This window comes from Trichechus manatus, unplaced genomic scaffold (assembly GCF_000243295.1).
Source record: "Trichechus manatus latirostris isolate Lorelei unplaced genomic scaffold, TriManLat1.0 scaffold00026, whole genome shotgun sequence".
Lineage (NCBI taxonomy): Eukaryota > Metazoa > Chordata > Mammalia > Sirenia > Trichechidae > Trichechus > Trichechus manatus.
This window is the reverse complement of record NW_004443962.1, coordinates 4,573,440-4,588,295: the sequence shown is the minus strand read 5'-3', so window position 1 is coordinate 4,588,295 and position 14,856 is coordinate 4,573,440. Positions and strand designations below refer to the sequence as shown.

At 44.5% G+C, this 14,856-nt stretch overlaps 1 protein-coding gene across 3 annotated transcripts in view; it reads right to left on the bottom strand.

Moving 5' to 3' along the window:
• Positions 1 to 14,856, bottom strand: part of BDH1 (3-hydroxybutyrate dehydrogenase 1) — a 50,403-nt gene that overhangs the window by 13,480 nt on the left and 22,067 nt on the right. For all 3 annotated transcript variants that reach the window (XM_004373704.2, XM_023728731.1, XM_023728732.1), the window contains 2 exons: positions 9,604 to 9,673; positions 8,780 to 8,890 (listed from right to left, as the gene is read on the bottom strand). In XM_004373704.2, the coding sequence (XP_004373761.1) occupies positions 8,780 to 8,890; positions 9,604 to 9,673 (181 nt within the window). The remainder of the gene's footprint in view (positions 1 to 8,779; positions 8,891 to 9,603; positions 9,674 to 14,856) is intronic.

Here is a 14,856-nt window from a genome sequence, read left to right as displayed (position 1 = left end):
ACGGTGCTGGTGGTGGTGGTGGTAGTGGTGGTGGTGGTGGTAGTGGAGGTGGTTGTGATGGTGGAGGTGGTTGGGGGTGGCGGGAATGTGGTACGGAGAAGATCCAGGCATTAGACAAGAGGTTAGTCTGATCTCCCTCTAATATTCCAATCCAAAGCTGTCATCACACAGCTTGGTCTTCCATCCAGCGAGAGCCTCCCCAAAGGCCCTTCGGAAGAAGTAATGTGGTGTGACCACTGAGCATCTGCCCAGGCCTGGCACCAGGAATGTCAGTTATACCTAGAGTCACCTCTGCACACAGCAGCCAGCCTTGAAGCTCAGTGAGCCTAAGGCATGGCTCTGAAATGCTCGGATGGGCCAACCTTCCCAGAAACCCAGCAGGGATTGGATCTACAGGGCAGCAGATAGGACTGGAGCATATGCTGCCATTCTCAGAAGCCCACAGAGGGATCCACCACCTGGATGCCATCTTCAATCCGAGCTAAGAAGGGTGCTGGTGCCCAGAGATGCCTCCCTTTTCCACAGACAGCACCCGGGCACCAGGAAAGCATCTATCTTGTTTTAAGTCTTCCATATGATGGGTCCTCAGATGACCTCCAGAGCAGAGCCCAAGGGATCTGAATCTCACAGAGGTTGCACATGTCTGCCTCCAGTACTATAGATTCTAGTTTAGATGTGCCAGAGGTATCTGAGCATCCTTTCCCCTTCCCAGGACTTTGTTAACTCTGTAACTATCCTTCAGCTCCTCAAGGACACGCAGGCTGATCTCACCTGTGCCTCTGGCCAGCATCCCGCCAATGTCCTGCAGTCCCCAGGAGAAGCCCCTCACTTCAGGTCAGGGTGCCCACATGAACTCTTAATTTACCAGCATGTCAGCTAAGAGGAAGACCAAAAACCGAACCAGATGCCCTCGAGTTGATTCCAACTCATGGCGACTCCATTCCTGTCAGTGCAGAACTGCTCCATAGGGTTTTTCATGGTTGTGATCTTTTGGAAGCAGATCTCCAGTCTTTCTTCTGAGGTGTCTCTGGGTGTATTCAAACTGCCAGTCTTTCAGTTAGTAGCCCACTGCTTAACCATTTGCACCACCCAGTGACCTCCCTTTTTTCTCTCAGAGGAAACCAGAGGTTAATCTCACTGACCATTGCTTCTTGCTCAATATTTCAGCCCCCTAATCTCCCTATTTTCCTTGACAGATCACCCCAGGAATCCTCATCCACCTCGTCTCAGTGCAGCCTCCACATTCTGCTCCCCATGGCCAAGTTAACAGCAACAGAGGCAGTCAGTTTGCCTCCAACTGTTCAAAGGAAACGTTTCCCACCGCCCCAGCCTGCTGGCTGTAGACTCTGCTGGCTCAGGCCAAGGCTGCACTGCCGGGCCACACCACCCTCCCTGGCTCCAGGCTTTCTGGCCTCCCCTCTGCAGGTTTCCAGAGTCTCTGAAGACTTGTCTTGCTGCTCAGGGACAAGCTTTCAGTCCTGGCGTGTTGGTACTTGTTTAACTAGTTTATTCATAAACCAGCTTCTTTCGCTCACTGCCCCTTTAAGTCTTCTCTGGATGAAATTTTAGGCAAGTCTTGTAACTTTTCCAGTCACTCTCAGATAATAGTGAGTCTCTTTGTTTCAGCACTAAAAGTCCAGTTTAATTTAATAATCAAATAACTCCAGCCCAGCCTAGTTTGAAAACCAAAACTCCCAAACTTATATCCAATTTAAACCTCCCTGATCCAGGCCTTACTAAACTGGGTGGTGGTGGTGGTGGAGGTTATCTTACTAATTTTAGCTCCTCTTTCTCTCCTATTCAGTAGCCTTAATTTCTAACCCTTCCAAGACTGGATCCAAAAACCAAAAAGCCAAACCACTTGCTGTTGCGTTGACCCCAACTCATGGTGGCCTCATACATGTCAGAGTAGAACTGCGCTTCATAGGGTTTTCAATGGCTGCTCTTTTGGAAGTATATCACCAGGCCTTCTTTCAAGGCACCTCTGGGTGGATTCGAGCCGCCAACCTTTTGGTTAGTAGCCAAGTGCTTAACCATTTTGTCACTTAGGGACTCCTAGGGCTGGATCCAGGGGTGGCAAATTAGGGGGTAAGATCATGGTCTTCTGAGGCTAGTGCACTGTCATCTGCTATTGGTGCCCTTGGATGGCAGATGCACAATGCTGGCTCTTCCTTCTTGGGCGCTTCTATGGGTTTTGCAGAGATCCCTCTAGTGGAGACCTCTGGCTGCCATTCCCATGGTGGGGGTGGTGCCCCTCCTCCAGCTGGGCATCTTCTCCCTCCAGCTAGGACCACACGGGCCCTCCGAGCAGTCTCCCTGGACACGTGCCCTTAAGATCAATCCAGACAGCTCTCTCTAATGTCCACATTAGGTCCAGGCAGCTGTGTCCTGCCCAGGCAGGAGGACAGCCCCTTCCCCATGCAGCTCTCTTTGTTCTGTTTCCAGGTGAGCTGCTCCAGCCTCATTCTCAGGCCTTTACACTTCTTGGTAAACATTAACATGCCATTCTGTGGCCCCCAGACTCCAGGGCACAAATTATAAGTTCTCTTGAAGCCCACCTTATTTGACTTGAGATCAGAGGAAAAATAGCACAGCACATTAACAACTCCTTTCAAAGAAATCTGTATTTCCAACCAATTTCTTACACTATTGAGGCAGATGATGGGCCAATCCTGGCAGAAAGGCTGTGCAGCCTCTCCGTATATACTGTCTGGCACCTCAAGGCAGGATGAGAGGACACTTGGCACATTTTCTATTTGAGCACCTTATCGCACGTATTAGAAAGGCTGCAATGAGCAGAGCAAGCCTGGGGTATTGTGATACTTAGAGGATGAGCAGGAAGAGGAGCTACCGAAGACATGGAGAAACACTGAGAAAGTATGGTGTCCAAGAAGTCAAGAAAACAAAGTGTTAAGAGAAAGTAGTTTATTTGATCAAAGGCTGCTGATGGGTTGAGTATGATGTGGTCTGAGAAGTGGCCAATGGACTCTGCAGAGCAGAGGTGTGGGTGTAGTTGGGAAAGCAGTCTCAGTTTTCACGGCCCTTCATGGTCAGGTCTTGCTTTCCTTTCCCAGCTCATCTCTTCCTCCACAAGGGCTCTGGCCTCCAGCTCCTCTCAAACTACTAGCAGCATCTGGATATAATACTTCCACCCGCTTTACATGCTGTTCCCTCTGCTCAGGGAACTTTTGTTGGTCCTTCCAGATGGTGCTGAGACACCACCTCCCATCAAACCTTTCCAGTGCTCCCGGAGGGAGGCCAGTTGTCCTTCTCAGAAACAAGATCTGCCCCACCCCCTGTCCTTTGTTCTCACACTACTCCCCCTCACTTACTCACTCCCTCAAGGCCACAATGGCCGCCTGCTGTTTCTCAAACACCCCAGGCACGCTCCCTCCTCCAGGCTTTGCACTTGACTATTCCCTTTTCCCCAGATATCTGCAAGACTCGCTCCCTCGCCTCCTTTGGTCTCCCTCGCCTCCTTTGGTCGAGGGAGCTCCAATGTCACCTTCTCAGTGAGGTCTTCCTCCTTTAACATTGAATGCCCCCCTACCACACCACCCCATCTTCCTTCCCTGCTTTACTTTTCTCCACATCATGCCATGGAGAAGTAATTTACTTAGTTATCTTATTCTTTGTCCATCTCCCCCACTAGGATGAAGGTTCCACAAGTCCAAGGATTTTTCACTGAATTGTTATATGCTGCATTTCCAACAGAGAATACTGTTGACCCACAGTAGGTCTCAATAAATGTTTGTTAAATAAATGAATAAACAACATGGTAGGGCAAAAGCCTAACCAGGTGGATTGAGAAGAAAATGGAAGGTAATAAGTAAAAATATTTAGTATAGACAATGCTTTGGGGGTGCTTTTCTATAAAGGGGAGCAGAGAAATGGGCAATAGTGCAAGAGGAATGTAGTGTTGTGTGTCTGTGTGCCTGTGTATGTGTGTACACACCAAAATGATCCAGTAGAGAGTGAGGATTAATGATGTAAGAAGGTGGAGACTGGAGCTACATCCTTGAGTTGGCCAGAGGCAAAGAGATGGAAAGCGCGAGAGAAGGGGTTGACCACAAATAAGAGCAGGCAGAGTATTTGGGTACCGGTGTGTAGCTGGACTCCATCATGTGGCTTAACATCTGCGAACCAGGCTGGACGACTAATCCTCCCCTTCAATTCCTGTGGCCCTTTATCCATAGTCTCTAGTGGCTCTGACCACTTTCTGATTTGCATAACTAATATCAGAGATACCTGGTGGAAGTAGAAATACATTCTTCAAATCCCTAATGACTTCTGACCCCTCTAGGTTTTGCCCAGAAAGGGCACACCATGACACTCCGGTAGACATAACCTGGCAGTGACCTTGTCTGGTATTTTCTTTAAAATACCAGTCACTGAATCATAGAATCACTGATGTAGGGGTGGACGGATCTAAGACCACCTAGTCCAGCTCTCTTATTATAAGAGGAAACCGAGGCTCAGGAGGGGAGGTGTTTGCCCAATTCCAGAGTTGGTGGCCGATCTGGGACTAGAACCCAAGGCCATGACTCCTTCTCTAAGCTCTCTGCAGCACCAAGCAGCATTTGCCCTGTGCTCTGGAGCCAGGGTGCAGCCCTGACCTAAGAGATGGTGCAACGAGCACAATGGCACATGTGCTGAACACATAAACAAGGGACTTTAAAGGCACAAAATGTTTTTGTGGCATCACATTTCCTGCCAAGGTCTGCTGAGGTGGGTCTACATTTTGCAGTGAACCCAGTTCCAAGCATGCCACACTATCTTCAAAATCCCTCCCCAAACAGGTTGTCTCATGCACTACCAGAGGGAGGAGACGTTGGGACAGATTTTGTAGGGAGCAATCTGGCAGATTCTAATAAAATCTGAAACCTGCAAACCTTTCACCTAGCATTTTCACATCTAGAAATTTTTCCTAAGACTCACTAATGAAAGCACGCAAAAATATATGTGCAAGGCCATTCACAGCGGCTTTGTTTATAATCACAAAATTCATAAATAATGTGTGCACATGCATTTTAGTCACCTTGGGGTAAGTGACTGGGAAGATTTCATTTTTTATATCATATACTTCTGTATTGCTTGAATTTGTTATGAATATGTATTCCATTTATTCTTTATTTAAAATATTTTTTCTTTTATTGATTTAAATTTTTTTTGCATGTGGAACCATCACAATTACTTATTTCCAAAACTTTTTCATCACCCAAACAGAAACTCTATACCCATTAATCAATAACCTTCATTTCCCCGTCACCCCGCCCCCAGATCCTGGTAACCAGAAATCTGCTTTCTGTCTGTATGTGTTTGCCTAGTCTAAATATTGCACATACATGGGATCATACAGTATTTGTCCTTTTGTCTCTGACTTCTTTCACTTAGCATGTTTTCAAGCTCCACCCACGTTGTAGCATGTATCGGAATGTCATTCTCTTTATGGCTGAATACTCTTCCCATTGCAGATATAAAAAACATTTTGTTTATTCATTCTTCTGTTGATGGGCATTTGGGTTGTTTCTACCTTTTGGCTGGCTACTGTGAACAATGTTCCAAAGAACATTGCTGTACAAGCATCTGTTTGAGCCCTGCTTTCAATTCTTTTGGATATATGGTAATTCTGGGTCATGTGGTAATTCTATGTTTAACTCTTTGAGGAATGCCAAACTATTTTCCACAGTGACTGCACCATTTTACATTCTCACTAGCAACAAAGCTGGAAATCACAGTTCTCACAGCAGAAGGAAGAAACAAATATGGAACGGAAGAAGCAAGGGAGAATGCTGCTGTTCTGAACTAGGACAGAAGCTCAGCATAAATTCATGATAATTATTGTGTGTCTGTCTGTGTGTGTATGTTGTTGTTGTGTATGATGTTGTTGTTGTTAGGTGCCGTCGAGTCAGTTCCAGCTCATAGCGACCCTATGTACAACAGAATGAAACACTGCCCGGTCCTGCACCATCCTCACAAGCACTGCAAAGCTTGAGTCCACCGTTACAGCCACTGTGCCAATCCATCTCGTTGAGGGACTTCCTCTTTTTCACTGACCCTCTACTTTACCAAGCATGATGTCCTTCTCCAGGGACTGGTCCCTCCTGATAACATGTCCAAAGTACGTGAGACGTGGTCTTGCCATCCTTGCTTCTAAGGAGCATTCTGGTTGTACTTTTTCCAAGACAGACTTATTCGTTCTTCTGGCAGTCCATGGCATATTCAATATCCTTCACCAATGCCACAATTCAAAGGCATCCATTCTTTGGTCTTCCTTATTCATTGTCCAGCTTTTGCAAGCATATGAGGTAATTGAAAATATCATGGCTGGGTTCAGGTGCACCTTAGTGTGTAAAGTGACATCTTTGCTTTTAAACATCTTAAAGAGCTCCTTTGCAGTAGATTTGCCCAATACAATATGTAGTATGATCTCTCAACTGCTGCTTCCACGGGCATTGATTGTGGATCCAAGTAAAATGAAATCCTTGACAACTTTAATATTTCCTCCATTTATCATGATGTTGCTTATTGGTCCCGTTGTGAGGATTTTTGTTTTCTTTATGTTGAGGTGTAATCCATACTGAAGGCTGTAGTCTTTGATCTTCATCAGTAAGTGCTTCACATCCTCTTCGCTTTCAGCAAGCAAGGTTGTATCATTTGCATATCTCAGGTTGTTAATGAGTCTTCCTGTAATCTGATGCCATGTTCTTCATCATACACTCCAGTTTGGTGTGTGTATACACACCAAAAAAACCCAAAATCAACAAAAAAATCTGTTGTCATCGAGTCCATTCTGACTCATGATGACCCCGTGTGTTACTAATATAGTAACTGCTCCACAGGGTTTTCTTAGCTGTAATCTTTATGGAAGCAGACTGTCAGGCCTTTCTTCTACAGCACCACTTGGGTGGGTTCAAATCATCAACCTTTAGGTTAGCAGCCGATTGCAAACTGCTTGCACCACTAGGGACCTGTACATATACACCAAACCAAAACCCAAACACACTGCCATGGAGTTGATTCTGACTCATGGTGACCCCAAAGGACATAGCTGAACTGTCCCATAGCGTTTCCAAGGCTGTGAATCTTTATGGAAGCAGACTGCCACATCCTTCTCCTGTGTAGTGGCTGATGGGTTCAAACCGTAGACCTTTTGGTTAGCAGCCAAGTGCTTTAACCACTGAGCCACCAGGACTTGCTGTATATACATACACACACGATATATTTTTAGGAAATGTACATAGGTGGTAGATAGATACGGTGAAACCTGTGAGAGCTGGGACTGCCTTGTTTTTCCAGGTCTTGTAAGTTTTCGCCTTTGACAGGGTGCCGTCTTACCACTTTTCTATTGCTTGTTTTAGTGGAAAATATTTGAGATTTCCTTCCTTGACAGGTTTCCAACTTACACAGGTTCCGGCTTTCACAGGTTTTACTGTATAAAGAGATACAGATATCATGTGTGCATATGTGTATATGTGTGTGTGACTATATACACATCTTCTAGCTCTGTCCACTGAAAAGCTTAGAAGCAACAATGTTCCATTAGCAATGAGCACATTTAATGCCCAGATCTTGGTTTCTAAATTCCATGGAAAGAAACCAGGTAAAGATATATGTCTACACAGAGACATGAATATAAATATTCACAGCAGCATTATTCATAATAATAAAAAACTAGAAACAATCCAAACATCCATCAACTGGTGAATGGATTTTTTAAATGTGTTACATCCAAACAGTGGAATACTATTCAGCCATAAGAAGGAATTAAGTACATGCTACAATGTGGATGAACCTCAAAAACATTATGCTAAGTGAACAATACCTGGTGCAAAAGACTCCACATTATGTGATTCCATTTATATGAAAGGTCCAGAAAAGGTAAATCTAATCAGACAGCAAATCAGTGGTTGCCTAGGCTGGAGGTGGGCCTGGTATGAACTGCAAATGGTGATGAGGGAACTTTCTGGAGTGACGTAAATGTTCTAACAGTGGATTGTGGTGACTGTTGCCGAACTCTCTTAACTGAGAAACCAAAAAAAACAAAACCTGTTGCCATCGAGTCGATTATAACTCACAGCGACCCTATAGGACAGAGCAGAACGGCCCCATAGGGTCTCCAAGGAGTGGCTGGCGGATTTGAACTGCCGACCTTTTTGTTAGCAGCTGAATGCTTAACCATTGCACCACCAGGGCTCCAAACTGAGAAAAATGTCCCCTAATTACTTCTGCAGCCACATGTCCCAACGCTTCCCTTTATATACCCTAAAGTCACCTGATGTGCCCAGAAGGAGTCTCCTGCTTCCAAGCCTTTCCTCAGGGTATTCCTTCTGTCTGAACGGTCTTCCTCCCAGTCTCCACCTATCACAACATTACTCATTCTCCATGCCCAGAACAAATGCCACCTCTTCTGTGATGTCAGAATCAGTGCCTTCCTTCTCTGCCCTCTCACTGCACACTCCTTGCACATCCCCGAGAGCCAGCCGTCTTCACTCTTATTCTTCCAGCTGTGTCTGTGCACAGCTGCCCCCTCATGGCAGGACAGTGAACTCCTTGGGGGCAGAGATCTGACCTTATTCTTCCACAGCACCTAGCAAAGTGCCCAGCACATCATTAGCATTTGGTCTATGAATAAATGAATGAACGAGTGGGCAAAGCTATGAACAGGCAAGACTGAAGTCAACAGAAAAGGTATAGACTACTGTTAGGAAAGCAATTAAACTGCAAAACAGCGACTGCACATAAGGGACAATGATAAAGGCGCTGACCCATCTCTTACCTTCAGCAAGCAGCCGGCAAACACGAGGAAGCCTTGTGAGTACAGGTGATTGGCCAGGGTGAACCCAAACCCAGAGTCACAGCCTGTGATCAGGACGGCCTTGCTGCCAACCTGTTTTAGAAGGCCAGACCCCATGTTAGCAACCCAGGGTCCTAAGGGCAAAGTGACCAGTCCTCCCCACCCTCTGGGCAGTAACAATTGACGCTTCCAGAACGGCCCAGGCCTGGCCCTTCCTGCTCAGCTCTCCTGTCTGGAGAAGCACTACGGTAGACTGCAGAAAGCTTGGACTCAGAATCAGGGCATCAGGCTTTAACCCAGACTATGCCACCAACGAACAGTGTTGCTTGGGGCAGTTACTTCCCCTTTCTGGATCTCCTTTTCCTCGTCTACAGTCACCATTATCGCCACCATCACCACCACCACCATCATCAAAGCTTATGTTTATTGAGTATTTGCCATTCCAAGTCCCTTTGTATATATTACTCTTATTTAATCCTCACAACAACGCCATAACTATGATTATTATACCATGTTACAAGTGAGGAAACACATTTTTCTAAACCCAGTGTAGTTAGTGGTAGAACTGAAACTGAAACCCGGACTGAGAGATTCCAGAGTACAAACTCTTAACCCCTAATTTCACTGAGAAAGCCTCTGCAAATTCAATGTCTTAGCCCCCAGTAATGCTGCATGTCAAATGAGAAAGTGGCCACAAAGGTCCTGAAAGGTGTAAAGTCATACTCTGAGGGTGGCTCAGGGCCTGGGGCCCCAGGGAAGGGCTCAGACCACCCGACTGGTTTCCAGGGGGCTGGGCGCCTACTCACCGGGTTCACCTGATTTGTGTAAGTTCGACACCTGACAGGAGCAGAGGTAGAGGAAAACAGCAGTGTGTGACTGCAAGAGAAAATGAAGCCATGAGCACAGGCTGTGGTCATCCCCTAGACCTTGTTCCTGGGGCAAAGCAACTCAGAGGGCCCTCAGCTGCCACCCAGCCAAAAGCAGCACTGACTGTCTCTCCACCCCAAACTCCTGGGGACACCCTGATAGTACTGTTGATAAGGCAGCCCTCTCCCCACCAGGGCTGCTAGGCTGATAGAAAGGGGGCCAGCAGTGGCAGTGGGCATCTTTGCCATGGTGCAGGAAGGACCTTCCCGAGAATAAAGCCCATCCAGAAGCTACTTCTGTTGGCAGGCCCTGGCAAATCCTCACTGTCCTTGTCCCACCACAATAAAGTTCCATCTTCTGCTTTCCAAGATGACAGACAGGAAATACTTCAGACTAATTCAGGTGTGGACTATCCTTCCAAATGTATAGCTTTATTAAGAAAGCTTCTGCAAATTCAATGTCTTAACCCCCACACGCGGGGGCACCATGAGTCAGAATCAACTCAGTAGTAACTACCAACAATCAGCTTAATGCTTAATGCTGTTTCCTGATAGTTTTTTTAAATTAAACTTATTTTGACATATTGTAGATTCACAGAGGGTTTTAAGAAATAATACAGAAAAATGCTGTTACATTTTACTCAATTTCCCCCCAATGGTAACATCTTGTAAAACTATAGTGCACTATCATAAGCAGGATATTGACATTGATACAGTCAAGATACAGAACATTTCCATCACCACAAGGATCCCTCATATTGCTCTTTTGTAGCCACACCCACTTCCCTACCACTCCTGAAGTTGTGGTTACCCCTAGTCTGTTCTCCATTTCTACTATTCTGTCATTTTGAGATTGTTATATAAATGGAATCATCCAGTATATATGGGATTGGCTTTTTTCACTCAACATAACTCTCTGGAGATTCATCCAGATTGTTGCACATATCAATAGTTCTTTTCTATCCATGGTATGGATGCACCTGAGTTTGTTTACCCATTTACCTGCCAAAGGACATCTGGGTTATTTACTGTCTGAGGCTATTATGAATAAAGCTACTACGGACATTCATGTAGAGAGGTTTTTGTGTGAACATAAAGTTTCATTTCTCTGGAATAAATGCACAGAAGTGTAATTGCTGGTATATGACAGCTGCAGGTTTAGTTAAGAAACGGCCCAACTGTTTTCCAAAATGGCTGTACCCATTTTACATTCCCACCAGCAATGCGTGCGTCACCAAGTTTCCCCGCATCCTCGCCAGCATTTAGTGTGGTCACTATTTTTTACTTCAGTCATTCTGAAGTGCAGTGATATCTCACTGTGGTTTTAATTTCCATTTCCCAAATGGCTAATGACGTTGAACATCTTGTCATACGCTTGTTTGCCATCTGTATATTGTCTTTGGTAAAACGTCTCTTCGTGTCTTTTGCTTGTTATCCATTTGGAGATTGTGCACTAGCTCTTTCAGCACAATGCTGAATAAGAGTGGTGAGAATGAATGTCATTGCTATATTCCCAGTCTTAAAGGAAAACACATTCATTCTTTTACCATTAAGTATAATATCAGCTATAAATTTTTTGTAGATGCTCTTTATCAAGTTGAGCAAGTTTCTCTCTATGCCTATTTTTCTGAGTTTTTTATCATGGACAGGTGTTGAATTTTGTCAAATGCTTTTCCTGCATTGATAGATATGATCATGTGATTTTTCTTCTTTGGCTTGTTAACATTATGGATTCTATTGATCTTCAAATATCAAACCATCCTTACATCTCATGAAAAACTCCATTTGGTCATGTTGTAGTATTCTTTTAATATATTGCTGAATTGTGTTTGCTAATATTTTAGGATTTTTACATCTATATTCATGAGGGATATTGGGCTGTAGTTGTACTGCCTTTGTCTGGCTTCGATATCAGGGTACTATTAGCTTCATAAGAAGTGTTACTGTTGGGTGGGGGTGGAGTTCTTGGCTTCTCACTAGGCTCCACTGATACCTCCCTATCTGAGAGTGGTCAGACTCACTCATTACTGTTGAGTGGTAGAGGAAGTCCTGAGTCTCTGTTATGGATCAAACTGTCCCCTAAAAACATGTGCTATAAATCCTAACCTCTAAACCTGTGGTTGGAAACCCTCGTGGGATAGTGGTTAAGAGCCACAGCTGCTGACCAAAAGATCGGAGTTCAAATCCACTAGGCCCTCCTTGGAAACCATATGGGGCAGTTCTATTCTGTCCTATAGGGTCGCTATGAGTTCGAATCACTCAACGGGCAATGAGTTTTTGTTTTTTTAAGCCTGTGGTTATAATCCCATTTGGGAACAGGTTGTCTTTGTTATGCTAATGAGGCAGGATTAGTGTAGGGTGTATCTTGAGTCAGTCTCTTTTGAGATATAAAAGAGATTAAACAAGCAATTGAGGAAGCAGGGAAGGGGAAGACAGATGCCAGGCCACATGATCTCCAGGGAACCAGGAAACAGAAGCTAAAGAGACAAGGCCCTTCCCCCAGAGCCAACCGTGAAAGCCTCCCCCAGAGCCATCGCCCTAAATTTGGACTCCTAGCCTCCTAAAGTGTAAGAAAATAAATTTGTTAAAGATGTGGTGAAACTGATGTCAAATTGTGTACTACAGATTAGTAAGTAAACACAAGTAAGCCTGTGTATACCTTACTTACTGGTTAATCTGTCCCTGCCTACGGGGCATTTCTGTTCTGTCGCATGGGATTGTCACGAGTTGGAATCGACTTGACAGCAGCTAACAACAACTGTAGGAGACAGAGGTGGGTGAAAGCTGATAACAAGGGAAAAGAGGTGGGAGATAGACTTTTTACTGTATACTATTTTGTACCATTTAAATTTTGTACCATGTGAATAAATTACCTATTCAAAATAGTAAGTTCTTTTGAACACTCAATAGAAACATGCTATCCAACATTCCTAAAGAATGTTGGGTTCACTAGAAGGAAATGTGGGTCCACCGGGAAACTCCTTTTCCTCCTGAACTGCCACAGAAGAGTCTCTTTGGATTTTAAATCCTTGCGCATGGACAGTCTTGTGTGTCAGGATGGTATGGTTAGTACATCCGAAGCTGGTTAAATGACTTTGTTGTTGTTGTGTGCTGTCGAGTCGAATCCAACTCATAGCAGCCCTATATGACAGAGTAGAACTACCCTATAGGTTCCCCAGGCTGTAATCTCTATGGGAGCAGATGGCCAAATCCTTTCTCTCCAGGAGCCACTTGGTGGGTAGGAACCACCAACCTTTTGGTTAGCAGCCAAGCACTTAACCATTGTGCCACCAGGGCTCCTTACCCACAATTACTCCATTTCCTTTTTTTTGAACATTTTATTGTGGTTTGGGTGAAAGTTTACAGAGCAAATTAGTTTCCCATTCAACAATTTATACACATTTTGTTTTGTCACATTAGTTGCAATCCCCTCAATGTGACAGCACTCTACCCCCTTCCTTCCTGAGTTCCCCATTTCCTGCACCTTCTTGCCTTTTGAACTTTGTTTGGGGGCAAATGCTTCCCTTTTGATCTCATATGGTTGATTGTTCTGAGGAGCGTATTCCTCACAGGTGTTACTGTTCACTTTATAGGCCTATTGTTTGGCTGAAAAACGATTTCTGGGAGTGGGTTCTGTTCCAGGTGTGAAGGGTGTCTAAGGGCCATAGTCTCGGGGGTTCCACCAGTCTCTAACAAACCAGTAAGTCTGGTCTTTTTTATGAATTTGAGTTTTGTTCTATATTTTTCTCCCACTTTGTCCAGGACCGTCTATTGTGATCCCCATCAGAGCCATCAGTGGTGGTAGATGGGCACCATCTAGTTCTTTTGGTGGCAGGTTAGTGAATGCTGTGGTTCATGTGGTCCATTAGTCCTCTGGACTAATTGTTTCCTTAAGTCTTTTTCTTCACTCTTATTTGCTCCAGATGGGAAGAGACCAATAGTTGTATCTTAGATGGCCACTCACAAGCTTTTAAAACCCCAGACGTTACTCACCAAAGTAGGATGTAGAACATTGTCTTTATGCACTATGTTATGCCAATTGACCTAGATGTCCCTCAAGACTATGGTCTTAAGCCCTCAGGCCCAGCGACCCAGTCCCTCAAGGTGTTTGGTTATAGCTAAGAAGTTTTCATAACTTTGCCACTGTGTGCTCTACTATATCCATGGATATAGCTGCAGTGCATACAAATATGTATGTAGAAATATCCTCTGCCAAACCTATATATGCTTGTGGGTGTACTCCCATATGCCATCCCACACCTGTTCAGCTTACATATCTACCTATGTATCTACTGTATAATATTGTTATTACTGCTATTGCAGGATTGTGTATCTAATAGTATTCACCATTGTTACCTTTTACGTACCTCCCAAAGTCTTCCTTAGCCTTGGTCATGTTGTGCTGACATCTCCCTTGTCTTTCCCTTCACCCAATTTAATACGTCTACTCTCTAGTTGGTGATTTTCCCTCCTTCCCCGTCCCATCCCTGGTAGCCATCAAAGAATGTTTCTTTCTGTGTGTAAACCTTTTCTTGACTTTTTATAATAGTGGTCTCACACAATATTTGTCCTTTTGTGATTGACTTATTTCACTTAGCGTAACGTCCTCCAGGTTCATTCATGTTATGAGATGTTTCGCTGATGGATCATTATTCTTTAACATTGCATAGTATTCCATTGTGTGTATTTACCATAGTTTATCCATTCGTTTGTTGATGGGCACTTAGGTTGTTTCCATCTTTTTGTTATTGTGAATAATGCTGCGGTGAACATGGTGTGCATATATCCATGTCACGGCTCTTATTTCTCTAGGATATATACCTAGTAGTGGGATTGCTGGGTCATAAGGTATCTCTAACTTTTTAAGGAAGCGCCTATCATTTTCCACGGTGGTTGTAAAATTTTACAATTCCACCAGCAGTTTATGAGAGTTCCAATCTCCCCACACCCTCGCCAGCATGTTGTTTTGGTTTTTTTGTTTTTTATCATTGGCATTTTTGCCAGGGTGAGATACCACCTCACTGTTGTTTTGATTTGCATCTCTCTATGGATCCCCGGTGGCGAAGTGGTTAAGAGCTATGGCTACTAACCAAAAGGGCAGCAGTTTGAACCCACCAGCTACTCCTTGGAAACCCTATGGGGCAGTTCTACTCTGTCCTATAGGGTCGCTATGAGTCAGAATCAACTCGATGG